We start from the raw sequence: 24,568 nt of genomic DNA, 5'->3' as shown, positions 1-24,568 counted from the left end.
CCTAGAGCGTGCACTGTCTCTGGTACAGTCGGAGCTCCTAGCGCCCTCCATCCCCCCCCTCCCAGCTAGTCCTCGCAACCTGATAACCGCTATCAACAACCGTTCACACCTGACATTCTGCTGAGGTGGAGCTTCAATTGAGCTTATTTGCGTGGCTAGGGTATAGTACGGTTCGAATTATTCGAATTCCACGCTGTCATGTCGAATGCGAGCCAACCCTTCGACCCTCGCCGGGCCACAACGTACGGGCGCCCGGAGGAGCTGCATATCCCGTCCGGTGCTCCCAATCTGCAGCGACAGTCCATGTCCCACGAGTTCATCTCGGGCGCTGAGAACCACGTTCCTTCAATCAATGTGCATCCGTCCGGCTCACAGCCTGGCCAATTTGGAGGCGGCAACAGCGCTGCTGGTGGTCATCTACCAGGAGCACTGCAGCCAGGCAACTCCAACCGTCCACCGGCAGTGTCCATGAACACAGCCCCTTCGGTGCTTCCAACCCTCCCTCAGTTGTCGACCCCCATGCAGCCTCCCGCAGCACCGTCATCACAGCCGCAACAACCACAGCAACCGCAACAGCCGCAGTCCGCGGTGCAACAGTCAACAAACCCGCGCTCTAGCATGGCCAATTCTCACGGACATTCAAGATCCAGCCCAGCAGGCCTTGATCAGCCAAAATACAAACAGCCGGGCTCGTCGCCGGGTGCTGGCTACCCGCCGCAGACTCCGTTGGGAGCCAAATACTCTCCCTTGGGCCTTGCTGATATCCGGCCAACCGGTGACTTGTTGAGCGACACGATGATGACCTCGGGAATGATGTCAATCAACAATAGCGAGAATCAGGTGCCTACTAATAGTAACTACATTGCCCCGTGGCCCATATACGCAGTGGACTGGTGCAAGTGGCCGGTGCCCGGCAACTCTGGCTCCTTTGGCGGAAAGATCGCCATGGGAAGTTACTTGGAAGATAACCACAACTATGTATGATGTTGGTCTGCCTTCAGGATAAGCGATGGTGCTAATTTGAGCGCAGATTCAAATTGTTGATACACACTGGACCGCTCCCGACCCGGATACACCAGATGCGGCGGCTGGAGACATCAAGCTGGAGTTTGTCAAAACTGCGGAAGCCACCCATTCATATCCTGTAACTCGGATTCTTTGGGAGCCGCCTTCTTCACAGAAACAATCCACAGATTTACTGGCAACGTCTGGCGATCATCTCCGGTTATGGTCGCTGCCTGCTTCGCAACCAGCGCCGGCTTCGAACACGATCACACGGTCGAACAATCAAAGCACACCGACCGCGAAGCTGCAACCCTTGGCTTTGCTGTCGAACTCAAAGTCTCCGGAGCATACCGCGCCAATCACATCCCTGGACTGGAACACCATTTCACCAAGCCTCATAATCACATCCAGCATCGATACCACGTGCACAATTTGGGACATTCCCACACTTACCGCCAAAACGCAGCTGATCGCACACGATAAGGAGGTGTACGACGTACGGTTCTGCGCCAACAGCGTCGATGTCTTCGTCAGCTGCGGTGCTGATGGTAGCGTTCGCATGTTCGATCTTCGCAGTTTGGAGCACAGTACCATCATCTATGAGCCCACCGAAAAGAATGAGAAATGTAAGACATCCCTATCAAACCCACAGTCACGAAGATCGCCTTACTCACAACCTTTTTTTTCAGTGATGAGTCCCGGGAACGGCAGTCCTTCCGCGCCTGCACAGTCTGCATGGCCACCACCTCTACTACGCATTGCAGGTATGTGAGCTTGTAGATGTATCACGTGTGACATACATACTCACTACTGCAGCCTCTCCCCATGACTCGCACCTCTTGGCGACGTTTTCGCAAGACTCGAACATCGTAAGAGTTCTTGATGTGCGCCAGCCGGGACAAGCTCTGCTGGAGCTGAAGGGGCACGCCTCCTCAATTAACTCCGTGGAATGGTCCCCGAATCGTCGCGGCGTGCTCGCCTCGGGCGCAGATGACTGCTTCGTCCTGCTCTGGGACTTGATCAACCAACACAACGCAGCCCCGGTGCCGCCGGGCGCACACCCACCGGGAGCCCCAGCAACGACGCCAACAAGCGAGCGTGGCCCGGCAGCTGCCTGGCAGTGTGACTACGAGGTATCTAACATCAGCTGGTCGCCGCAGGGCGGGACCACGCCAGCCGGACATCCACGCGACTGGCTTGGGGTTTGTGGCGGGCGAGGCCTTTGGGGAGTCGCTCTGTGAATAGCTTCATACATCGGCTAGACTTTTGACAGATCGTCATTTGCATGTTATTTGTTTGTCTTTTCTGCCTTCAGACTATGACTTACCCCCTTGATGTTATGATTTTGGTACTGCTCTCATAGGGGATGGGCTCTGGGACATGATTGAGATGACGTCCCGTGGCAAGGGAAGCCCCATATAGCGCGCGGAGACTTTTACCCGCGTAGGCGAACTTTGGTATATGGCATGGTACGAGTAAATGAATGAACGAACAACCCTATTTTTTTCCCTCTTAGATGTGTCGAGATCTAGTTGACGCCATAACTGCTGGACATACTCGTTTTGGACAGAGTAAATCTACATTCTCCACATTGATGTGCGTTCCCACATGCGCCTTACATTGGAAACAGGTGGAAGATCCAAAATATGATTGAGACCATGAAATATGTACAGCCAAACCCGTGACTGATCCAATGAATTTAACATGAAGTGACGCTCGCTAACCTGAAATCCCAGCAGGGAATACATTTGCAACTAGATGATAGTAAACGAGCTGCGGCTGCGGCAGCAGCAGACATAGAAAGGAAGGGAATCAATCCCGTCGCTCGCCACTGCTCCCGGGCGCAGGCCTGGACACAGTTACAGGCCCCTTGACAATGACCTTCTCCTCCACCCACCTTGCAAACCTCACACTGGGAATATCTACCGCCCGCCAGAACAGGTCTCCTGCCCACAGGGCAATGGGCAAACAGATCATCCACCCTAGGAGGTACGCAAGTCCGGCCTGGAAGTCCGTCGCCCGGCCGGTGATGGCCCACAGCCGAGGCATGATGGTGTACCCCAGCCCGTGAAGGATGGGGCCGTGCACGATATAGAAGGCGAAGGAGATCTGGCCGAGATACTGGGAGAGGCGGTTGGTAAAGAGACGTTGGATCTCCGGGGAGTGGTTGATGCTGGCGACGATGAGGATGGCACCAATGGTTTGCGGGAAGCGGTGCGGCTCGGGGTAGGTTTTGGGAGTGATCTTCCAGGTCCACATGTAGAACGGGGTCCATTTGTAGCCGGTATTCGGGGTAGAGCCCAGGTAGAGGCCGATGATGAAGAGGGCAATCCAGATATTGCGATAAGGGATCCGGCGGGTAGAGAGGCGGGAGAGAACAGGGTAGTGGTAGGAACGGGATTTGGCAGGGAGAAAGCGGCGGAGTTGAGGTTTGGGATTGTCATCAATGGTTGCGGTTGTGGTCGTACTCGAGGATGTGCCGGCAGGAATGGGACGTTGTTCCCAGGTGCCGTGAATGAGGTCGGCCTCTGCGAGGAGCATGCCGGACAGGAAAAGCACGACATCCCAGCGGCCAAAGCGCATGCAGAACCAGATGAGACCGCTAACGAGACTGATACGGATGGGAGTCCCGAGGCGCGAGGTGCCCAAGATGGTGAGGAAAAGGACGATGGAGCTGCGGAATTCGACAGGAATGGTCCACAGGTGCGGGTTGTAATTGTTGTAGTAGAGAGACCAGTTGAAGGGGTCCATTAGTTGTGCGAGTGTCGAGTAGCCATCCCAGAACTGCTTGGTAAAGGAGCGCATGATGGGTGGATGCTGCTCATTAGTGCCCAGGATTGTGTGGCCCTCAACCAGGACACGCCGGGACGGGTGGAAGGCTCCCAAGCGCACGGCTAGAAAGACAAGAGTGATCCCCACAAATGACGGGATATAAAGGCGCAAGGCTCGTCGAAATGTAGCCGAGGCGAGGGTGGTGAAGGTCTGTTCCCAGGCGCGACTGCGAATCAGCTTGAGCGGCTTGTAGGAGAGGACGTAGCCAGAGATAACGAAGAAGATGGCCACCATGATATGGCCTGAGACGAGCATGTGCAGTATCGGCAACTGCCACAGCGCGAAATTCTCCCCATTGAACCCCCAACCCAATGCGACTTTCCAAGTGTAAGTAAAGAGGAAGTGGAAATTGAACACGAGCAGACAGGCCCAGCCGCGCAGTCCGTCCAGGGCCGCGATGGCGTGCGGCTTAGTAGCCGGTCGGGGCGTTCCTCCCACGTATTGTTGTAGGTAACTTGGGGTGATTATTATGGCCACTTTGGTGCAGAAAGCTTCCGCCATGTCCGTAACCTGACTGAGGTATTCCTGAAGGCTATCATTGTGGTTGCTGCTACTGAAGCTGCTGCTCATCGACGAGTAACGATGATCGGCTGCTCTAGAGGATGATTCAAGATCGTGAAGAGGGACATCGTGAACGGGGAGAGGCGAGGCGAGGCCCTTGTCGATCAACGACATGATGGGTTGTATTTTATTGTGGAAATCGACTCGCTATGGGTAGATATGGGTGAAATTATTGAGCAATGGCAATGCGTTCGTTGTGGCGGGGGATAAGAGAAGAGGGAGATGACGCGCGGCTTCATGGGAGGAGGAACGGAGGACGATGCAGCAAGAGGAACATGCTAGAGGAATGTCGCATAGTCGTTAGTATCAGTAGTCCCACATTTACCACAGCACTCAGCATACAGAGGACATACCTGGATCCGGGGAAGGGTTGAAGCTGCAATAAAGAGGCAAGAGGGGAAAGACTGGAGAAGGATGGATAAGGAGAGATAAGGAGAGAGAGAGATGAAGGTGAAGGAGGAGGAGGAGGAGGAGGAGGAGGAGGAGGAGGACGCTGATGAGAGAAAAGGGAAGGCGGAGGAGGAAATGGAAGTTGAATTGCCGCATTTTGAGGCCAGCTTAACTGTCAACTGAAATCGGCTGCAATGAAGAGCCAATGCAATAAAAAGTGTAAGAAGCAACAAAAAAAGTAGAAAAAAAAATATTAAAATCATAGAAGACAGATTAATCTAGCTCCACTATTGACAATGCACATACTTAGAGACTCCAAGATGTTCCTGCAGCCAGAAAATGGCCAACTCTCCCCCTGCCTCTCTTGCTTGCTCTTCTTATACTTCCTCCGCGTAGCTTAACTCGAACTTCTTTTGCTTCCTTTTGCTTCTTCTCTTTATCCTCCCTCACGCTATTTCTTCGACCACCCAACATCCCCCCATTTCATACCCTTCGACTCGTATTACTTTCTTTACGATTACTACTATATTTCCACCTCATTGCGCTTATCTCCTCTCCCGATACCATCCCCTCGAGAAGTCGTTGTCCGCGTCTCCTCCATGTCCGGATTCGTTCTTCGACTTTCTTTGGCCTCCACTTCAGCTTCATCCTTCGCGCCCTCTTCGCCTATTACTTTGGTCTTTCAACAATCTTAAACATCATTTAGATACTACAACAGCGCCTGAATCCCCTTACGCAACTCCTGGATACCGCCTCGTCGCACCGTGTCCCTCCTCGTCTCTCCAAGCACGCGCCCGCGATGGATTTGCGCTCGATGTTGAACAGCGACACTGCTGGCAATGCCAACAATCCTCCTCCACCGGAACCCCAGCAATCGCCATTGGCGCAAACCACACGAAAGCCATCCGATGCAGTCTACAGCCCGCACGAACAGGTCCCCGCCGCGGCGCCCGCTTCCTCCGCCTCCTATCCGGCCGGTTTCCCCGGAGCATCAATGCAGCGGCCTCATGTTTCTCCCGAACGCTCTTCCTCCTACGGCTCGCTGCAGTCTCCTTATCAACATCAACCTACCTCTGGTCGCTCGGCTGGCTCGCAAGCTGCTCGAGGTCAGAGCCCACAACCAGGCCACTACGGTTCTTCACGTGATTCCTCCTTCAATCCCCCTCAGCAGCGCTCGCAATCCATTCAATCGGTTTTGTCCCACGACACGCCCATGACTCACGCATCTCACCCTAAAGAAAGTCCCTCAACCGCCGGCATTGCGCCTGGATATGCCTCCCAGCAATTTTCACCGCCAGGGCCCGGATCTCTGCCTGGTACGCCACGCGGGTCGACTGCTGCCTATGCTCAACCATCACCTTCCTCAGCTGCGCGCCCGTCGTCTTCAGGCCAAGACACGCGCTCAAACCGCGCCTCCAGCCCCTGGGTCGGCCAGGAGGCATCGATGCAAATGTCACCTACTGCGATGCCCCGTTTGTCGCGTCCCCGAGACCAGACCCCGCGGCCGTACCCTGGTACCAGTGACCGACGCGGCTCAGAAGATAGTGTGAGTCCCAAGACCACGCGGGCGCCCAGCTATCCAGATTCGGCCGTACCCACCCAGACCACCCCTCGCGAGAATGGAATGGCCGTTGCAGAGGCGCATGGTTACTCCAGTCCACACGAGCCTCCGAAACGGAAGCGTCGTCGCTTCGATGCACCCCCGATCTATGCCATGCGGCCGGAACGTACCAAGGGTCGCGGCCCTATCATCCCGAATCCCCTTCCTCCCATTCCCAAGCACTCCCGCGATAGCCCGGACAATGCTTGGATTTTGCGACAGCGGGCTGCTTCGGCTGCTCAGGGTCCCGCACACGCCGCTGCCGTACCCGTATCCATTAAAGCTTCGAACGATACCCCGCCCAGCAAGACGACGGCTCCGGCCCCCCGTGCGCCTTCCGCTGCGGCCGAGCCGCAACAGCCTGGGAGTTTGGGACCGTGGGAGCCATCCATCACCGGAGAATTCCCTTCCGAGGACATCACAAGACTTGTGTGCGACTTTCTCTTTAGGCATGTCGTGGTCCGCAACGACGCCATCGCAGCTCCAGCGGGAGCAGCAGCAGCCGGGTCGGCGGCCATCATTGAGGTGGAGGCCAAACTGGGCCAGCTCATTGACATGGACCGCGGAGATCGGGTTCAGCTGCCCATTCTGTCCGAGACAGTCATGAACAAACAGTTCCCACGCTTTCGCACGGCATTTGAAAGCAGCATGACAGTGGTACGTGATCCTCTTTTCCCGCGGTCATTTATCACATCACTAACATGCTAGGCTAGGCCCAACATCAAGCGATGAACAATTTCCTCAATGAAGCCGTCAAAAGGTCCCTGGATCAGGCCGACCGACCGCGCATCCCCATTTCATATGCCCACAAGAAAGAGCGCGACACTTTCTATGAAGTATCCCCGAATGAACTGCCCCCGGTAATCCGACAAAACCTGAACCCGCGCCACAAGCCCAAGGTCCGCGTGACCGTGGACCAAAGAACCAACGAGGTCCTCGCCAAGATCGTCAAATGCCGCATCGCCGACCTGGACATCCACAGCCCGCAAACCTGCGTCGACTGGCGCATCAGCGTCAACCTCGAAATGAACTACGACGGCGACGTGAGCCAGCTCACTGAGGTCGATCCGGCGCGGGGTCGCGGAGGGGATCGCAACAAAGACCGGATGAGCTACCGCCATCTCGCCTACCAGATCGATCTCACCCAGGTGGCCAAATCTGATGTACGTTCCGTTTCCCCCTCTATATTCCCCAGCCCCACTGGCCCCTTAACTAACTTTGTTTCGCAATCAGTCCGCAAAAGGCGAGTTTGAGCACGAACTCGAGGTCGAAGTCTCGGCGGCCGAGATCCGTCGCCAGGGCCAGATGGCCATGAACCAGGAGCCACATCAGTACGAGGACCTCGTCAAGGGGTTCCTGGATAACGTCCGTGTTCTGGCCCGTCAAGTACCTCCTTGACTTAACTACCTCCATTGACTCTTCTTCTTTTTCGCGTATTCCCCCCTTTACCTTTAACTTCTCGCCCTTTTCTCCCTTCCTCGGTCGGTCACAAAGTCCCCCCCCCCCATCTGATGTGCATATAACGAACCTACACATTTGCATCCGGAACTTCTTGATCCCCCGTGTTTCTGTTTCACAAAGTCGAAGAAGAGAGTTTTACATTACTTTCTGATGGAAATGAACATGCGTGTATTATTCTTCTTTATAGCAACCTTGTTTTGTTTTTTTGCTTTGTTCGGGTCGGCCTTCTCTTTATTTTTCTGTCCAGTGTATACCAGATGTATCATATATAGCTTCCTTCCCCTTCACCGTCTCTTCTTCTTTTAACCTCCGGATCTCGATCTTTACCTACCTGCGTACCTTGACTTAGACTACTGCCTTTTTACGTCACAAAAATGAGGGAAATTCATTGATTGACTGGATGATTTGAGCCAGTATCCTCACTTCGTACCTGTGTGGAACGTCTACGTATTAGATTATAGCAAGACAACAAGACTCCGACCCAAGAAACAGGCGAGGTGAGGTGAAATAGGATGAAAATTGGGGGAGTTGGAAGTAGATAAGATAGAATGATACACATGATACAAAAAGGTTATGCAAGTTTGCGACGATATTTGTTTAACCCAGAAGCCGCGCGCAAACACAAAGAAAGAAAGAAAGAAAGAAACAAAGAGAAGAGTGCAGCAACAACGTTCCGAATAATGGGAAGGAAACAATGCCAGCAAAAGTGAATCAGTGTGTGGAATTTTCGGCAATCAAGGTGAAGTAAAGTTTTACGCGATACGCGACGTCGAACGGCCCGCGATGGATGATGCTACCTGTCCATCGTCCATCGCATGCAAGAAAGAAAAAGAACAAAGCAGTAGGGAACAGGACAGCCCTCTGTCAGATGGTGTGGAACAACGGCTTTTTCGGTGATCTATAGTTTCCTTTCCTGGAAAGAAGTTTCTTTGTGCCTAGGTTTATCGCCCTTCGTCGATTTGGTTTGTGGGGATTATTGAGGAATTCGTGAGAAGCATGAAGAAGGGGGGTTTCAAGGGCTGGGCGTTCCCTCTTCGTAGCGTGGTCCTCCGTCGTCACCGTCGTAGCCTGCACCAGGAGTAGCGGCTGCTCCGGCGGGGGTCGGTGCGTCGTAGGGACGACTGTGACTGCCCGCGCCGTCGAACGCGGCGGGGGTGGGAGCATCGTATTCTCCTCGTTTCGAGATTCCACCGGGCGTGGGTGCATTAAAGGCGCCGGGCGTCGGGGCACTGTCAGCCCAGCCACCGGGAGTGGGTGCCGACGCTCCAGGCGTGGGGGCACTGCCGTAGGCGCCAGGAGTAGGGGCTGAATAGTTGCCTCCGGGTGTTGGGGCGTCGTAGCCCTTGTTGCCGTTGCTGGCGGATGCTCCTCCCCAGGCAGGTGTCCTGCCACCGGCATTGGCACCGGCACCGCCCCAGGCCGGGGTACGCGAGCCGGCGGCGAAGGCGTCAAAGTCACTGTTGCCAGACCCACCGTAGGGAGTGCGGGCGCCGGCATTCCAGGCGGGTGTACGTGAACCAAAGCCTCCGGCTCCTCCGTAGGCGGTGCGACTACCATCATAGGGGTTAGAGGTGCGGGAGCCGTCTTGTTTCCAAGCAGGCGTGCGCGCGCTGCTTACGCCACCCCATGCAGGAGCTGTGAGAAAGAACAGTCAGTATGTGTACAGGGTAAGGAGAGTCGAATTTGACACTTACTTCGAGCGGATGCGGCACCACCCCAGGCCGGTGTTCTAGAAGAATCACCCATGGCCATCGGTGTCCGACCACCCTGCCATGCGGACTGGGAAGCAGCGGGGCCGCCGTTGGGAATGCGTCCACCACCCCGTCCCCGGCCCATCTCGATTGTCTGGCCAGTGATCGGGTCCTTGACAACCAGGAGCTCCTTGTCAATCGTGACCAGCTTGTTCTTGGAATGCAGTTCCACGCGGGCCTGCAAATCCGACGAGTCCTTGACAATACCGACCAAACCTTTGTACGGTCCCTTTCGAACCTGAACAGTCTTGCCAATCATCCTGTCCCGTCCAAAGCTTCGCTGAGGCGGTCCCATCATACCGCCAGGAGCTCCGTTCCTCATTAGCGCCGGGTTCATCTTTGTCAAATCGGGTCCGGTGGCCCGTCCTCCTTTGGCCGACACAGTGACAACGTTTGTCGTACGCACAACAACAATACCAGAGTTCTCAGCCTGCGCTTTATTATGCAGGAAGAGGAACGAACGGTAGATATGGAGGATCACACCGCTGCGTTGCTCACCAGACACCTCCCGTACTGTGTCTCCGAGACGGATCTCGGCACCATTGCGATCCGTGGCCACTGCATCTCGACGCGGCGTGATCTTGTTCGTGACATGTGTGGGAAGGATGGTACGGATGGACCCGTTTTGATCCAGAACTCGGAGAGACTCGCGATCAACTTTGACAATGCAGGCGACAGTAGCGGCACTGTATAGCTAGTTAGTCATGATTTGAGCAGTCGCCAAGAGATGAACTCACTCTAACTGGACCAAGTCGTGTACGTCAAACATGCCGAGTTTACCGTCCACGCCAGTCTCCGCAGATAGACGCAAGTCCTTGCTAAAGACTGTGATCTCTTGCATACTCATGTCGCTGAGCAGCGTCACCGTGTCGTCCTTCACCTGTACAACCATACCCAGCTCGTCCTGATATCTGCTGCCTCCAATTACCTTGACATGGTCACCTTCTCTGAACCGTTTGCGAAGAGTCTTGACCGGTGCTTCGATGGTCTGTCCTGCCAAATCACCCTGCGTGACCACCAAAGTCACAATTTCACCACGTGTGGAGGTGGTGCGTCCGATCAACCCTTGCTGTTCGCCCCGGTAGACCTCGACAGGATCTCCAGGAAGATATGATTCTTCTGCAGTCTGGTTCTTCAGCGTTTCGGCCAAAGAAGCCAGATCCAAATTCGAAGTGCCGTCGTCTGCACCCCGAGCGAACATAGTAACCTCTTCCAGTCGAGGGTTCACATTCTTTGTGATGAGGTGCTGGACCTTCATGTCCTTGATCAAGAAGCCCTCGCTGTAGGTCTCACCCAAGTAGTTCCATGACTTGCCACCCAAGCCAGACGTCGCAGAAAGGTACTTGGCGTGCTTCTTCTTGGCTTCAGCCTCGCTGAAGGCACGCTGAGGGGGACGAGCCACCGCTGGGTTCATGCCAGGACGCTTCCGCTTAGGATCGATGGCAGGGGCACCAATATCCTCGTTCAGGCCGTAATCCAAACGAGGAACCAATCGCACCGTCACAGCAAGACCGTTGGTCTCAACCTCCTCAATCTGCGCGAGATCGCCCTGGTATTTTCCACGCTTGATCCGAACCCAGCCTCCAGGCGAAAGCTCTTCCGACTTCTGCACACGCAAGAGATCCGGCATCTCTCGTACGGGCACCAGGATCATCTTTGTCCGGGGATAGACGTTCGTCATATCCTGCAGTGCATCCATAACATCCGCCTGCCGGCGTGCCTCGACGTAGATGTATCCAGCCATCGCTCCACCTCGCTCGAAGGCGGAAATAATCTTGACCGGGTTGCGAGAGCCAGGCGGACGCTCTTCGATGCGCTTCTGAATCGAGAACACCACCTCACGCTCCTTGCCAGCCTTGCAACGAACACCCCAGATACTCGGATCATCGACACTCGGGAGAAGCAGTCGCTTGGGAACAATCACGGCATCGGTGGCCGCCGCACGGTTTCGACCATAACGCTCCTTCAGCATCTGCGCCTGCTTTTCCGCATCCATACTGGCCGCCAATTCGCGCTGACGATCCAGCTGTCTGTGTCGGCGATCATCTGTCTCCACCCCAACGGGCAGTGTGTCCATATCGTCGGGGTGCATTTCCCCGCCAAATTCCATGTCATCCTCCTCGTCCTCGGCCTCATCCTCATCTTCATCGACACCGGCCTCGGTATCGACGAAAGAGAGAACACCTCCTCTCCGTCTGCGCTTCGCGGGCCGTCTCTATAAGTTCGGATGGAAGCAGTTAGCCATCATACCTTCTCCAAGCCGCTGCGGGGGAAAAAAAGCGATGCCGGAATCTCTAGAGCCACTCACGGGATTTACATCGTCGTCGTCGTCCTCATCCTCCTCATCTTGATCCTCATCTTCCTCGCCCTCGTCGTCTTCATCGCCTTCCTCCTCGTCTTCGTTGTCGTCTCCTTCATCGTCGTCATCCGCAGGGCCACGCCCTCTTGCATTATCTTCACTGCCCGCGCGATACCGTGCCGTCCGTCCAGTGTGTACATCGGCGTCATCATCGTCATCGTCGTCGTCATCCCGACGATGGTGCGTCGCCTGCAGAAAAGCAAAAATCCTAGCGTCAGCCTGATCCGTCAGACACCACCCAATTCCCGGCCTCGGTACAAACCTTCACATCCTCGTTATCTGAGTCATCCGCTGGGGCGGGGTTGAAATCGTCATCTTCCTCTTCGGAGCCGAAGTCCTGATCTATGAGGTTTCGCGACATGTTGAACGGAGGGTCGATTGATTTGTGACGGGAGAATGACGATTGTATTCGCAGAGGGTGACGAAAGTAGAACGGAATGAAAGTCCGGGGTTGGTAATCTCGTCAAGTTTGAGATTGCAATGTTGCGTGAAGACGAATCTCTGAAGTGTGGGACGGGATATGGAGTAGGGATGCCCACAAACCTCTTGACGCAGTATAGATCTCTGATATGATCAATGAGGTTCCAGGTATAACAATAAATGACTTTTTATGCGAAAGTCGGCAGAAAGAGAGAAGCAAGGTCCGCGCAGAGCTGGCAGTGTTGCGAGAGAGAGGTTTCACCTCCGGGGGCTGCGGCGAGGCGAGTTTCCGTTGTTTCGCCGGCTCCGCGAGGCGCGATCTTCCCACCCAGCTAGTTGTTGAGTAGCAAGAGATGAGGAGGGAAGGTGAAAGTTTATCGCACTAGGATTAGAGTTCCAGGCACCAGCTGCGATCGAAACAGGACACCAAAGAAGAGAAGGAAGATGGTAAGTGTTAGGTTAAATGGAGAGAGAAGAGAAAGAAAGGTGGAAGAAGGCATCAAGCATTGGATGGATGATTGATGCGGGCAAATGTCATTTTGGGTTCTTCCGCCCCGCCGGACCGCCTTCCTTTCACTCCACGGCATTGGCCTTCCTCTCCCTCCTGCAATTGGCAATTCGATTTCTTTCATTCTATTTGCGTGACTTCTTGGCTCTACTGAATGATTGATTGTTCAGCTCATTCAGAAACTATTACTACCTTTTGCGCTCTAAGTGAAAGGACTTTTGGCATCTCTTAGCGGCCTTTCTGGCCCCACTTCGAGGAGGTCTACAGTACCATAGACAGCTCAGCCATCATTCATTGAATTTGCGATATGCCAAGATATTCAGTCCTCCAGGGCAGTTTCTGCGTGATATGTTACAGGACGCTCAGCAAAATAGTCATATATAACCCAGCAAAATGAACTGTTTGATTTCAAGACCCGTAACCAATTCCTACAGTTTCAGCCCGAAGAGCTGATGCACACGCAGACTCTGGCGCATGCTAAGATCCAGCATGATCTCTTCACTACCACCCGGGATGGCATAGGCTCGGACATCGCGGTAGAGCCGCTCGACCTTTCCACCTTGGCCACCCCGGCTGTAGCTGAGGCCGCCGAAGATTTGGCTGGCCTCGCGCGCACAGAATTCATACGTCGTCGTTGCCTGTGCCTTCAGCCCGGCAATAGCGCCTCCCAGCTTGAGCATGGCTTCCGTCTCATCCATCGATTGGCACTGGTAGATGATGTTCTCCAGCCAGTTGTATGTCGCCTCGATTTGACGGGCCATGTGCGCCAGCTTCATTCTGATGACCGGATGGTCAATGAGCTTCTTACCGAAGGTCTTGCGCTTGTGCGCATACTTCATAGACTCCTCATAACAGACACGAGCGAACCGCACACACTGGATCACAATACCAATACGTTCATGGTTGAAGTTGGTCATAATGACTATAAGGAAGGTTAGAGCTTTCGAGAAAAGAGCATAAGTAGCGTCCATGGGTCAGGAACTTACCCTTAAAGCCTTGGTTCTCTTTTCCAATGAGGTTCTCCACCGGCACCTTCACGTCCTCAAACGTGATATAGGTGGTACCACTGCTCCAGACACCCTGGCAATCCATGCGCCGGGTGCTGACACCGCCCTGCTCTCTCTCAATGAGCAGCACGCTGATACCGTTCATGCCGGGCCCACCCGTGCGAACGGCGGTCGTGAAATAGTCACTCCAGATGCCGTTGGTGATCCACTTCTTCTCACCGTTGACAATGTAGTGCTTGCCATCTGGCGTCAGCTTGGCCTCACAAGTGAGGTTGGCGACATCACTACCCGCGTCGGGTTCTGTGATAGCCAAGCAGATGCGCTTATCACCAGCCAAGATCCCAGGCAGAATCCTCTCTACAAGAGGCTTCTTTCCGAACTTGACCAGAGGAGGACACCCGATTCCAAACCCACCAATGAGATTCCAAACGAAACCGCCGCTACCAGAGCGAGACAGTTCATCCGTAAGGAGCATCTCATGGAACAGGTCCCAGTTCTCAGGGGCCACGGATTGCACCCGATTAGGGGTGTATTGAACTGGGTATTTGATTCCGAGCAAGCCAGCCAGATATCCGCGCTCTCCCATCTGTTTGTAAATGCGGTCGGGGACGTTCTTGCTCTCATCCCATTCTGTCACGTTTGGCTCGATTTCAGTATCCACCCATTGTCGGACCTCTTCACGAAGGGCGGCATGCGTCCTATTGAAGTACGGCGAGTGGTACTAAAAATCCATCAGCGATAATTAGTCTAGGCCTTCACCATCTCGTGCTACGGTAGTGGGGAAGCTTGCTGGTACTTACACCGTGATACCAAGCTGGGTCTGCAAAGGGGATGAGGTCGCCAAATGGCTCCTGGGCCTCTAGCGACTTCGCGGAAACCACATCAACGGGTGCAGCTGGGGCCTTCGCAGGCTGTTGCTTGACTGGGGCGGATGCTGGGACCGGCTCCGGTGCAGCGGCCTTCTTCGAATCCAGGGAGCCGATTTGCAGCTGGCCCTTGAACTTCTTCAGGATGCCTTCATTGTGGTATTTCCAGAACTGCTTCGATGCGTCTTTGCCGGCCACCCGTTGTAGGACTATACATGGCGGAGGTTAGCTGCATATGTTCGGGGCGGAGTCAGATATATATACACTGGAGGAGTCATACTCTTCTTGCCACCTATAGGAGTCACACAGTGACATTAGTCTCGATGTTCGACTTATTACCTGGTGTTAGAGACTCACCTGGGTGCTCCTCCTGGAATTTGGTCAGATCGTACACATCCTCATCGATCACAACCCACAGGTTATCCGGTTTGCTATGCGAGGCTACGTCGTCTTTGGTAAATGTCTTGACCATTTTGTACGGGAAGCAAGAAGACGAAGGGAGTCTGTGTGAGTATCTTCAGTAGGTATAGTTGGGTATGAACACGGCGCTCCTTAGACGCACTGCGTTGTACAGTGGAGTGGGGTGGGGAGGCAACAGTGGGGTCCGAGATCCGGGGTAAGGATGTCAGACAAGAGAGGGAAAGGGAGAATAAAGGAAGCTGGGGTAAAGGAGAAAGAAGGGGGAGAATGGAATGAGAAGCGGGTCGAAGTCGATATAAAAAAGGCCAGCTGAAAAGCAGGCTGGCAGGCTGGTCGGCTGGCAGGTTGGTTCAGTTCAGCTTTGATCACGGAGGCCTTACCCCATGCAAACAAGCTCCCTGGTCAATGAGATGGGTCCTCTGGTAAACAGGAAAGTCCAATTATAATCATAAGAATAAGAACAATGGACAGTGGATACAATGAAACAGAGTCACGATCGGCAACCGAGAACAATTCCCTCGGAGTAATCATCTACAAAATGGGAGGGAGGAAGTAAGTTTAGTTCCAGAAATGGCTTTCACATGTCGGGCCCGACTGACTTCATCATTGCACCTCCTGTACCATGTATGCCCGTACAGTACAAGCTCTGAAGCAGCTCACGTGGACCACGCCTCGGCCAGTCCGGGATGTGTATTGCTCTTCCTCCGATTGGCTTCCCCAGCCTCATGGCACGTGCGCGGCTTTACTGCAAGGAGAAACAACCGAGGCAGGCCGCCGCCTGCTTGCAAAATCCCCAAGTCGGTGGATCAGATGAGATCATGCATCATGCTACTTGCTACTTGCTAACCTTCCTTCACCAGTACTGCTAGCATGTGAACAGGAGGAAGCTCAGAAAGAGAGTACTCAGACATATTTGTAATCCAGGGTAAACCAGAGGAAAGAGCCCTATGCGAGCAACAAGCAGTTCCTGCTTGGCTGAAACGATTACGACTGCTACCTAGGTAGTACTCTGGAAACACCTACTTAGTATCTTCTCGTATACTCATAGACAACGACTGCTGTACAGCCAACGTAGTATCGACTATAGAGAATGATGTCGTTAGCTTTGCAATCCACAACTGATACTACGACCGTCCTCAAAAGTATCGAAATATGTTTATTCAATTCACATAGGGCATAACTTCCATAATTAACCTAGAAATACAACCAGCCAGAGAGATCTATCAGGGCGACCGGAAGCTTTACTCTTCGACTCCGTCGCTCTCATATTCAAACTCATCCGGTACAGGCGCTTCCTCACCGTCCTCTTCATCTTCATCCACCGCTGTCAACACGCCGGCGGCAGCCAAGGCTCCCGCATTGGCTCCGGTTTCAGCCCCCAGACCACGGCCACCACCACGCTGGGGTGTCTGGAAACCGGCCGCGCCCATCGCGGCCTGCAGACGGTCTTGTAGTGTCTCTGCTGCCGCAGCCTGTTTGACCTCCTTGCTAGCTTTCATTTCGATCTTCTCACGAGGCTCCTCGGGGGTCTTGTCCAACACAACCACTACACCACCGGTAGGCTGTCGTCAAATTAGCGTGGGTTCACATATAGGAAGGGAGAAATGTATACTTACCCGTTTGACGGGCTCATACCGCGGGTCCGGGAAAGTCAGATATTTCAACTGAGCTGGCAAGACACGAGACATGTTATCCAGTTCATAGCCGACCTTCTCCCGCTCGGCCTTCTTCTTTTGCCCTTCACCACCCTCCTTCTCTCCATCCTTCGCCTCCTCTTCGCCCTTGGCCACTGTCTCGTCCATTTCCATCTTGTCTGCCAAAGGTTCCGATACCTTGGGTGTAGTAGGAGTCTGATCAATGTCCATACTCTCACGTCGTTGTTGCTTCTCCCGGCGCTGAGCACGACGCTTAGCTTGGGCAGTGGTCGAAAGGACAGCAGTCTTGATCTTCTCAGGGGCTTCCTCGGTCTTCACCTGTTGCTCAGGTGGGTAATCGAAGAGGCTGGGTCTCGTGTTGCTGTGGAACTTGAACAAGGGAACTTCCAATTCATCATCCACGCCAATCACGGCGGTCGGGGTGAAGCTGAGGGACAGGAAGTGGGTGAGGGGGAACCAGTACCAGTACTGAGTGAAAACAGCAGCACCAACGATTCCGGGCATGTTGAGGTTGCCCGTTTGGGTTTGGAGGCTGATGGTGCAGTTACGCCCACCAGCATCGATGATGCCCAGAGCAACGGCGCAACCGAATTTGGCCATGGCATCTTCGTGTCTGTCCCCAATCATCTTCATCATGGTCTTGCGAAGCGTGCTCACGCGAGGATTCATGGCCTCGTTCTGTTGCACCAGGACCATGGCCAAAGCGATCAAAGCACCCTGTCTCACAAAGTCGGTCGAGTCCTTGAGCATAGGCTCAAGCAAGTCAATGGCCTCGTCCAGACCAGTACCAGCACAGGAGATACCCAATGCCATAGCAGCTCCGTAACGAACGTGAGGGTTATAGGACTCAGACAGCAGCTCTACCATGCGAGGCACACTCTGGTGCTTGCGGAACAAGATGAAGCCCAAGCTCAGAACAGCAATGCGGCGAACATCGTCGTTGACATCACTGACAGCAACGTGGAGAAGCTTGCGGACAGCCTTGTTGCTACTGCTACCACAGTAAGCAAGGGCGATCGTCATGATACCGCCATAACGGAGAGTGGGGTCGGGATCACCCAAAAGACCGTTGATCAGCTCGTCAGCAGCCTCTTGACGCCCGTACATGATCAGAGCCATTCCCAGAGCCAAGCCACGGACAATCTTTTCATGCTGCGTGTCATGAGCGTACTGGATCATGTCCTCAAGTACTCTCATGTTGCCAGTACCCAGCATGACCAGACCCATGGCGAGACCGACAGCCTCGCCGTTAAGTGCGGAGTCGGTGTAGAGTACATTCCGCAAGTCCTCGTAGATAGACTCGTTGCCGCTCGCCATCCCCGCAACACCGAGACCCAAGGCACCACCGTGCTGAACAACTTCCTCGGTGGCCTTCTTGAAGTGATCACGGATAAGATCCACAGCCATTCCGCCATGGTTAGCATAGATCAAACCTAGTGCATACAAGGAACCTCCTTGGCTGTAGACCGAGCCTGAACCTCCCACACCCGCGATGTGCTCCCGAGGCAAGTAGGGCTGCAGAAGCTTCTCACCCTGGGTCAAATTACCCCGGTGGATAACACCCAGTGCCGCGGTAGCGGTAAACTTCGACCAATTAACAGCTTTACCCAACCATTCCAGGTTGTCTCGGAAAAACTTGTCGTGGGTGGTGCCGGCATGCATGAAAGCGTTCGAGAGCGTGACAGCAGTGTGGAAAATAGAGTTCCGCGCCTCCAGACTATCCCGGACCTTGTTCAAGATAGCGATGTCGGCCTTGTTGTTGCGGTACAGGAATTCCAAATTCAGTTGGATGGTCTTTCTACCGTCGATAATAGCAAGAACGTTCTTGTAAGCCGCGCGCGCTTCAGTCGAAATCTTGGTCTGTTCGTTGTTCTCGCCAATAGATCTGGATTGGCTGTCCAACAAAGGATCCGATTCCTTGGGTTCCTCTTCAGCCTTCGACTCAGACTTCTCGCTCGCCTGTAGCGGCTCGGCAATTTCGCTGCGAACTCTCTGAAGGAACTCCTGTGTACCGTTGTCGTAGAGATCGAAGGAAATTTGGTAGGCGACGGCGAGTGATCGCGCATCACCCTTGTCGACCAATTGACGAAGGATGGCCGACGCCATTGAGTGCTCATTGAGGTACACTACACACTTGGCAATCGAGAAATAGTCGGGCGCAGGAATTTCATTGAGGAGATCGAGGATAAGCTTAAGGATCTTTGGAGGTAAATGTTAGCATCAGTGTAAGGGGGCAACAGAGAGAAAGATATGGACATACGTCATTGCGGAAGCCACGCTCCTGCACAATTCCCATGCAGATGTCCAGCACATACTCCATAAGCTCTTCACTTCGTCGCGATTCGCCGTTCTGCTTCTTCTCGTCCTCACTAGCTCGGATAATTGTTTTCCGAAGGACATCAAGGTTCTTAGCCTCGATGGCAATTCCAATGACTTGACGATACCTCTTTTGAGTGAAGCACTGCTCAAACAAGCGATCAATGATTGCTTGCAACTGGCCCTGAACTCCCCGCTTCAACACCAAGGGTGTCTCGACCTGCTTGATGCTCGCATCATCGCCACCCGGGTAGGCCGCATCCACTCCGGGCACCTCTTGTCTGGATAAGAGAGACTTGGATGGCAAGGCGGACTGTGAAAATGGTGTGATTGGGGATGTCAGGCTGGCGGAGGTGCTCGTGGCTCCTTCACCGGAGGTTGGGAATGAAGTGTTCAGGTTCGCAGGTTGGTCACCTGCTGCCGGCCGCTGGGCAGCGGAAAGCGAAACAAAGGTGTCAACACATTTGGCTGAGAGATGTAAGCATTAGGTACTAGCCACTTCAGTGGTGATAGATGAGCTTGGTAGACATACCGATGATTGTTTCCTCGAATTCGCCACCACTGTCCAGCTTGAACAGCTTTCCGGCACCTAGTGCAAACACCATACTTTCGTTGTACTCCTGGAGGTGATAATAGACCTTGGCGGCGACTAGGGCGGCAAGCTCGCGTTCCGGAAACGACTCATCTTCGTAAAGCGCCTCTCTGAATTCCAAGGAGTTAGTGTCAGGATGAAATGAAGCAGCTCATGGTTGGGTTCGAGAAGGAGTTGGGAACATGGGGGCGTCCATCGAAAACGGAGGATCAGGCTGACAAACGAACATTTGAGGTACGGCGTCGACGACTTCTGTCCAGAGGAGGTCGATTTGGGAGTCAAGGGTCTTCAGAGCAAAGACTCGCAACTCTGGATCAGACTCAGAAAGAAAGCCGACAAGGCCGGCGGCTGAAGCAAGTCCAACCATGTCTAAAGGGAGTGTTCTGGATTGATGGGAATTGGCAGCGCTGTCGCTAGAGGATGGGGCGACAGCTTCGAATGAGCCGTGAAGTGGTTTGAGTCGGTAGAACCCAATCTGCGAATTTCAGGACTACTGAAGATCAAAAGGCGCAATGTACACGTGAAAAGAGATGGATAAAGCAAGCGGGATAGAAAGGTGGATGGTGGGAAGAGACAAGCTCGGAGTGATCAGGAAGCTTCCTTTCCAGCAGCAGCAGCAGCAGCAGCAGCAGCGAGGCACACGTCAACGGGGCGGAGGGAAGCTGTCGAATGGTATTCCTGGTTTCTGCCGACCGCCCTACTTCTGTCACGTGCCCCGTGATGGCATGCGACATATGCAGCAGGTTCCTGTCCACAGGAGTGACCCTTTCTTTCTCTTTGTCGTGTCGTGTGCAAGGAATTCGTGACTGATCAATCTCGCTCTATTGAAGAGAAATCTGAGGCGGGTATTTGTACCTTGACTCCCGCTAAATTTCATCCTAATTGCTCGGTCTTCTCCAAGCCGTCATCACCCCCCAAAATGTCGGCAATATTCGCGCCGAGAGCTTCCACCTACCAGCAAGACACACTCGTATACATTGACCGACAAGCCAAACAGATTGAACTCAACTTGCAGAGTTTCATCGATGCTCAAAGTGAAGGCCTTCTTGCTGGCCTGGTGGGACCGCAGTCCAATGCTACTCCCTCGACTAGTGGGAGCCATACTCCAACCTCAGCGCTGGGTAGTGTCCAGGGGCCCTCTACCGTTCCAGTGAGACAACCACCTCCCGAGAAGATTGGCCTTCGTGCGGCTCGGGAAGGTATATTCAAATCTATCTACGACTTGCTGAAGCTGAGAGAGGAGGAACATGAGCTACTGATCTCCCAGGTCGATGAACGACACGATGCACTGCAGGACATCGATGAATTTAATACTAAGCGTGCCGGCTTAAAGGCCGCAATCTCGACAATTCAAGACGATAAGGAAGGTCAGCGGACCAAAGACCTACGAGACGAAAGTCGCAAATTGGAGGAAGACATCCATGAAATGGAAACCAGACTGTCCCAAATGAAGGCTAGGCACCAAGATGTCATCCGGGAATTGTCGCAGATGGAAAACTCGGTTGACTCCAAGTTATCGTCCTACAAAGCTTCTTTAACACTCTTGGAGTCGGACGTTCAAAGATACCTCCAAAATCCCCCTGTGAGACCTCTATCGGCCAAGTCTAGTGACGCGACGTTCTACACCCTGAACCCAAAACGACGGACCCTCGATCATGCCCACGAACACTGGACCAAGGAACAAGCGGACCTGCGCAGCCGAGAAAAGGAAGTTAAGGCAGAGATCGAAGCGCTGGAGGCTGGTGGCGGGGTTTGGAAACAAGTAGTCGGGGAAGTTACCGGTTACGAGAAGCGGTTGAAGGCGATCATGCGCCGCTTCATACAAAACCAGTCACAACTTCTGGATCCAGAGGGTACTTCACAAACCCCATCGGAAGAGGACATTGCCTGGACTGTGCTAGAGGACTTGAGACACACATCTGAACGCGTAGAAGATCACTTAGAACTTGCGGAGAGTAAGAACTGGAAATTACTCGTTTGTTGCATCTCTGCAGAGCTCCAGGCTCTGCAGGAGGCTCGCCAACTCCTGCTGAATCTGTTCAATGTGTCCGATGCCGACGTCCGGTCGCCTGTCGATGGCCCCAGCGATGGTGAGCACGATGCCCATGCTGACCCGCTTGGGGTGGACAACCCAGAGCCTCCAGCTGATTTATTGAGGGATACGGAGGAACACTCTCTTGGTGTAGTTTCTAGGTCGACTGGGGGTGAAGATGATGAACCAGATCCCGCTTGGTTACTCCCAGAGTCGTGACCGATGTGTACACCCAGTGCCTGGTTTGATTTACTTGAAAGATATTACTAGCTCCGATCGAAGTAGCTTGAAGCCTCCGGAAATCTATACATTTCAATCATAAAGCGCCTTTTGCCTGCTGCTATCAAGTGCTTGCTCTAGTTAACACAGAGGAATTATAATCTGACATGATCCGAGCAACAAGCTAGAATTAGGACAGCAACCACTTCGCTGACTAGTCTCCATGCCTATAATATTTGAACAAGCGCATCATGAAAAATGTCACAAGGGATGATGTCTGCATGACCCGCAGCCGTCCTTTGGAGGATTTTACTGGCAGATATATAGGTTTGTGGGCAAATCTATACATATGTATTGCATAAACCCCCTGTGACCCCGAAGTATAGCACTGGGGACAGTTGGGTGTTCCTTGATTGTATTGCTGCAACCATGAAGGGAAGCTGTGCAGTACAAACTGCAGCAGCGGCTCATTGACCATCTTTTGCCTGGGTTCCGTAAACGCTTGGGCCCGACCAGCGTCCCACACAAGGTACAGTGCAGTACACTCGTACTTCCTCTTTCAATCTCCTCCCTGTCAACAGGCCTGGTGATTTAATTTAAGCCAAGTAGCCTGTTCCCCTCCTCTGTCCCCCACACACGACTCAAGAAGTTTCCAGCATCCTAGTGATATGCCACAGATATATATGTGCTGAGGGTGGATCTGGAACACGCCTCTGATAATGCACCTCCCCTCCGCGACGCACACCTTCACCATTCCATCCCTCCATGATGGACTCAGGCTCGACTGCCGGATCTACCATCCACAAGGACAGTTGAATCCCAGCAGTCCGTCGTGTCAGCAGATACGAGGTGCGATCGTTGCACATCCGTACGCCCCTCTCGGAGGATGCTACGACGATCCGGTCGTGGCTTTCGTTGCAGGGGAGCTTCTCCGAGCTGGGTTTGTGGTGGGCACCTTCAACTTCCGGTAAGCATTGCCACCCCTTTCTGTGTGTGTGTGTGTGTGTTTCTGGGATATCGTTTTCGCCGAGATCTCTCATCCATCCGTCAGCTGCTTGACAGTCTGAGACCCTTCATTAATTCCAAACTAATATGTGCTACAGTGGCGCCGGTGGCTCTGAAGGGCGGACAAGCTGGACCGGCAGGCCTGAACTGGCCGATTACGCCTCTTTCTACGAATTCATGCTGCTCTATCTGCATCGACTGAGGGAGACACGTTCTACTTCATCGCAGTATGACGGAAATAACCTTGAAGCTGTGCAGCTCGTATTAGGCGGCTACTCATATGGGTCAATGATTGCTTCGTCTCTGCCACACCTAGATCTGATTGCGGATGTTGTCAGGCAAAGTAACCATGGTACCCCCATGCATGAGATCTACCAAATCGCTCGAGATCTCGTTTACTGTTCAGAGGAAGACAAGGACATTCTCGAACAACAGAAATACACGCCTCAGGAGATGAAAAAAGCCGCGGGCACCATTGAGAGAACAAGGGTCGCCTATTTACTTATCTCACCCATCTTGCCCCCAATCAACCGGTTTCTGACATTATTTGCCAAGCTGTCGCTTGACATTGGACCGTTTGAGTCGTCTCAGCGGCAGTCGATTCCTTGTCCGCAGCCAGCGGACCAGGTGTGCGCGCATGAAACACTTGCTCTCTATGGAACCCAGGATACGTTCACATCCGCACATAAGTTGCAGACTTGGTCAAAAGAGCTCAGCCAGAACCCATCAAGTAAGTTTCAGTCGGTTGAGATTGATGGAGCAGGGCATTTTTGGAGTGAGGATGGTGTCCGATCTCAGGCCAGGGACGCTATCAGGAACTGGCTATGTCGAATTCGTTAATCCCCGCGCCGTGGTCAGTAGGTAATGTGGATCACATCACAGGAGCGAGTGAGTCTAGATTATCTTCCATACAAGGGCCATCGGTGCATGGGGCCTGAAAGAATGAGTACTGCCAACCAGAAGTCAGTTTCACATGCGGGCCAGGGATTCAACTATGATAAGTAGCATGTGAAACTCGTCCGTACGCATGACCGGCCATCCTGGTCTGGGGAGACCGACAAAATACCCAATTAAATGCAACGCGAAGTTCGAACTCGAACTAGAAAGAAAATATCAGCTTTGTCCTAAGCATATGGAGGTAGATAGGTGTGATGGTCCTGATATCCTCCTCATCACACTCGAGCAACTAAATGACCGACACGACCACACCAATCCCGCCAAGGCTATCGCAGCCTGCTAAGGACATTTTCTCTCACGATAGTGGGTAACTAAGCCATCCTCATCAGAGGTAGTTGATGCAAGGCTCCCTTGTTATTGGACCCTTGGACTTCCGATGCACGGCAACCACGGTCGCACACCTCCATGCAAGATCGCACCTTATGAAGAACCGCACCGGACGCGGATCCAGCTGCACGCGTTCATCAAACAAGCAAGAATAATTACCTCATCCCTGCGCATGGAACTCTGTTTGCAGTCTGTTGGTGTTCTACATTTTTCGCCTTCGAGAACCTCAAAGTCTAAGAATTATCCTTACTCAACGATGGTAGTTACAGTACCTATAGACTGACA

General features: G+C 53.4%; 8 protein-coding genes across 8 annotated transcripts; 4 read left to right on the top strand and 4 right to left on the bottom strand.

Moving 5' to 3' along the window:
- The first annotated feature begins 60 nt into the window (after positions 1-60).
- Positions 61-2,495, top strand: ASPACDRAFT_75430 (WD repeat protein). The gene is made up of 4 exons (XM_020204451.1): positions 61-978; positions 1,031-1,631; positions 1,695-1,769; positions 1,822-2,495. Exons 1-4 carry the CDS (start codon positions 199-201, stop codon positions 2,244-2,246), a joined length of 1,881 nt encoding a protein of 626 aa, XP_020060250.1. The 5' UTR covers positions 61-198; the 3' UTR covers positions 2,247-2,495.
- Positions 2,496-2,653: 158 nt separating this feature from the next.
- ASPACDRAFT_75429 (acyltransferase family protein) lies at positions 2,654-4,586 on the bottom strand. Its single transcript, XM_020204450.1, has one exon. The coding sequence runs from the start codon at positions 4,510-4,512 to the stop codon at positions 2,818-2,820; it is 1,695 nt and encodes a 564-aa protein (XP_020060249.1). The 5' UTR covers positions 4,513-4,586; the 3' UTR covers positions 2,654-2,817.
- Positions 4,587-5,385: 799 nt separating this feature from the next.
- triA (putative mRNA capping nucleoside-triphosphatase) lies at positions 5,386-8,127 on the top strand. The gene is made up of 3 exons (XM_020204449.1): positions 5,386-7,045; positions 7,102-7,551; positions 7,622-8,127. Exons 1-3 carry the CDS (start codon positions 5,588-5,590, stop codon positions 7,784-7,786), a joined length of 2,073 nt encoding a protein of 690 aa, XP_020060248.1. The 5' UTR covers positions 5,386-5,587; the 3' UTR covers positions 7,787-8,127.
- A 734-nt stretch (positions 8,128-8,861) lies between these two features.
- Positions 8,862-12,320, bottom strand: spt5 (transcription elongation factor spt5; the record flags this gene model as incomplete). Its single annotated transcript, XM_020199109.1, has 5 exons — positions 8,862-9,484; positions 9,544-10,286; positions 10,338-11,815; positions 11,909-12,148; positions 12,222-12,320. 5 exons carry the CDS (start codon positions 12,318-12,320, stop codon positions 8,862-8,864), a joined length of 3,183 nt encoding a protein of 1,060 aa, XP_020060247.1.
- Positions 12,321-13,168: 848 nt separating this feature from the next.
- Positions 13,169-15,446, bottom strand: ASPACDRAFT_75426 (putative acyl-CoA dehydrogenase). Its single transcript, XM_020204448.1, has 5 exons — positions 15,118-15,446; positions 15,041-15,052; positions 14,695-14,969; positions 13,874-14,615; positions 13,169-13,809 (listed from the first exon to the last, which is right to left on the bottom strand). The coding sequence occupies exons 1-5, from the start codon at positions 15,230-15,232 to the stop codon at positions 13,316-13,318; spliced, it is 1,638 nt and encodes a 545-aa protein (XP_020060246.1). The 5' UTR covers positions 15,233-15,446; the 3' UTR covers positions 13,169-13,315.
- An 882-nt stretch (positions 15,447-16,328) lies between these two features.
- ASPACDRAFT_75424 (proteasome regulatory particle base subunit RPN2) lies at positions 16,329-20,289 on the bottom strand. The gene is made up of 5 exons (XM_020204447.1): positions 19,971-20,289; positions 19,684-19,853; positions 19,096-19,619; positions 16,797-19,034; positions 16,329-16,742 (listed from the first exon to the last, which is right to left on the bottom strand). Exons 1-5 carry the CDS (start codon positions 20,108-20,110, stop codon positions 16,422-16,424), a joined length of 3,393 nt encoding a protein of 1,130 aa, XP_020060245.1. The 5' UTR covers positions 20,111-20,289; the 3' UTR covers positions 16,329-16,421.
- A 219-nt stretch (positions 20,290-20,508) lies between these two features.
- ASPACDRAFT_112043 (uncharacterized protein) lies at positions 20,509-22,075 on the top strand. Its single transcript, XM_020195610.1, has one exon. The coding sequence runs from the start codon at positions 20,663-20,665 to the stop codon at positions 21,992-21,994; it is 1,332 nt and encodes a 443-aa protein (XP_020060244.1). The 5' UTR covers positions 20,509-20,662; the 3' UTR covers positions 21,995-22,075.
- A 481-nt stretch (positions 22,076-22,556) lies between these two features.
- ASPACDRAFT_1852825 (uncharacterized protein) lies at positions 22,557-23,864 on the top strand (the record flags this gene model as incomplete). Its single annotated transcript, XM_020197270.1, has 3 exons — positions 22,557-22,961; positions 23,098-23,729; positions 23,803-23,864. The coding sequence occupies exons 1-3, from the start codon at positions 22,714-22,716 to the stop codon at positions 23,862-23,864; spliced, it is 942 nt and encodes a 313-aa protein (XP_020060243.1). The 5' UTR covers positions 22,557-22,713.
- Positions 23,865-24,568: the final 704 nt, after the last annotated feature.

The sequence above is a fragment of the Aspergillus aculeatus genome (genome assembly GCF_001890905.1).
Source record: "Aspergillus aculeatus ATCC 16872 unplaced genomic scaffold ASPACscaffold_2, whole genome shotgun sequence".
Lineage (NCBI taxonomy): Eukaryota > Fungi > Ascomycota > Eurotiomycetes > Eurotiales > Aspergillaceae > Aspergillus > Aspergillus aculeatus.
The sequence above is the reverse complement of the archived record's forward strand: the minus strand, read 5'-3'. Positions and strand labels throughout refer to the sequence as shown.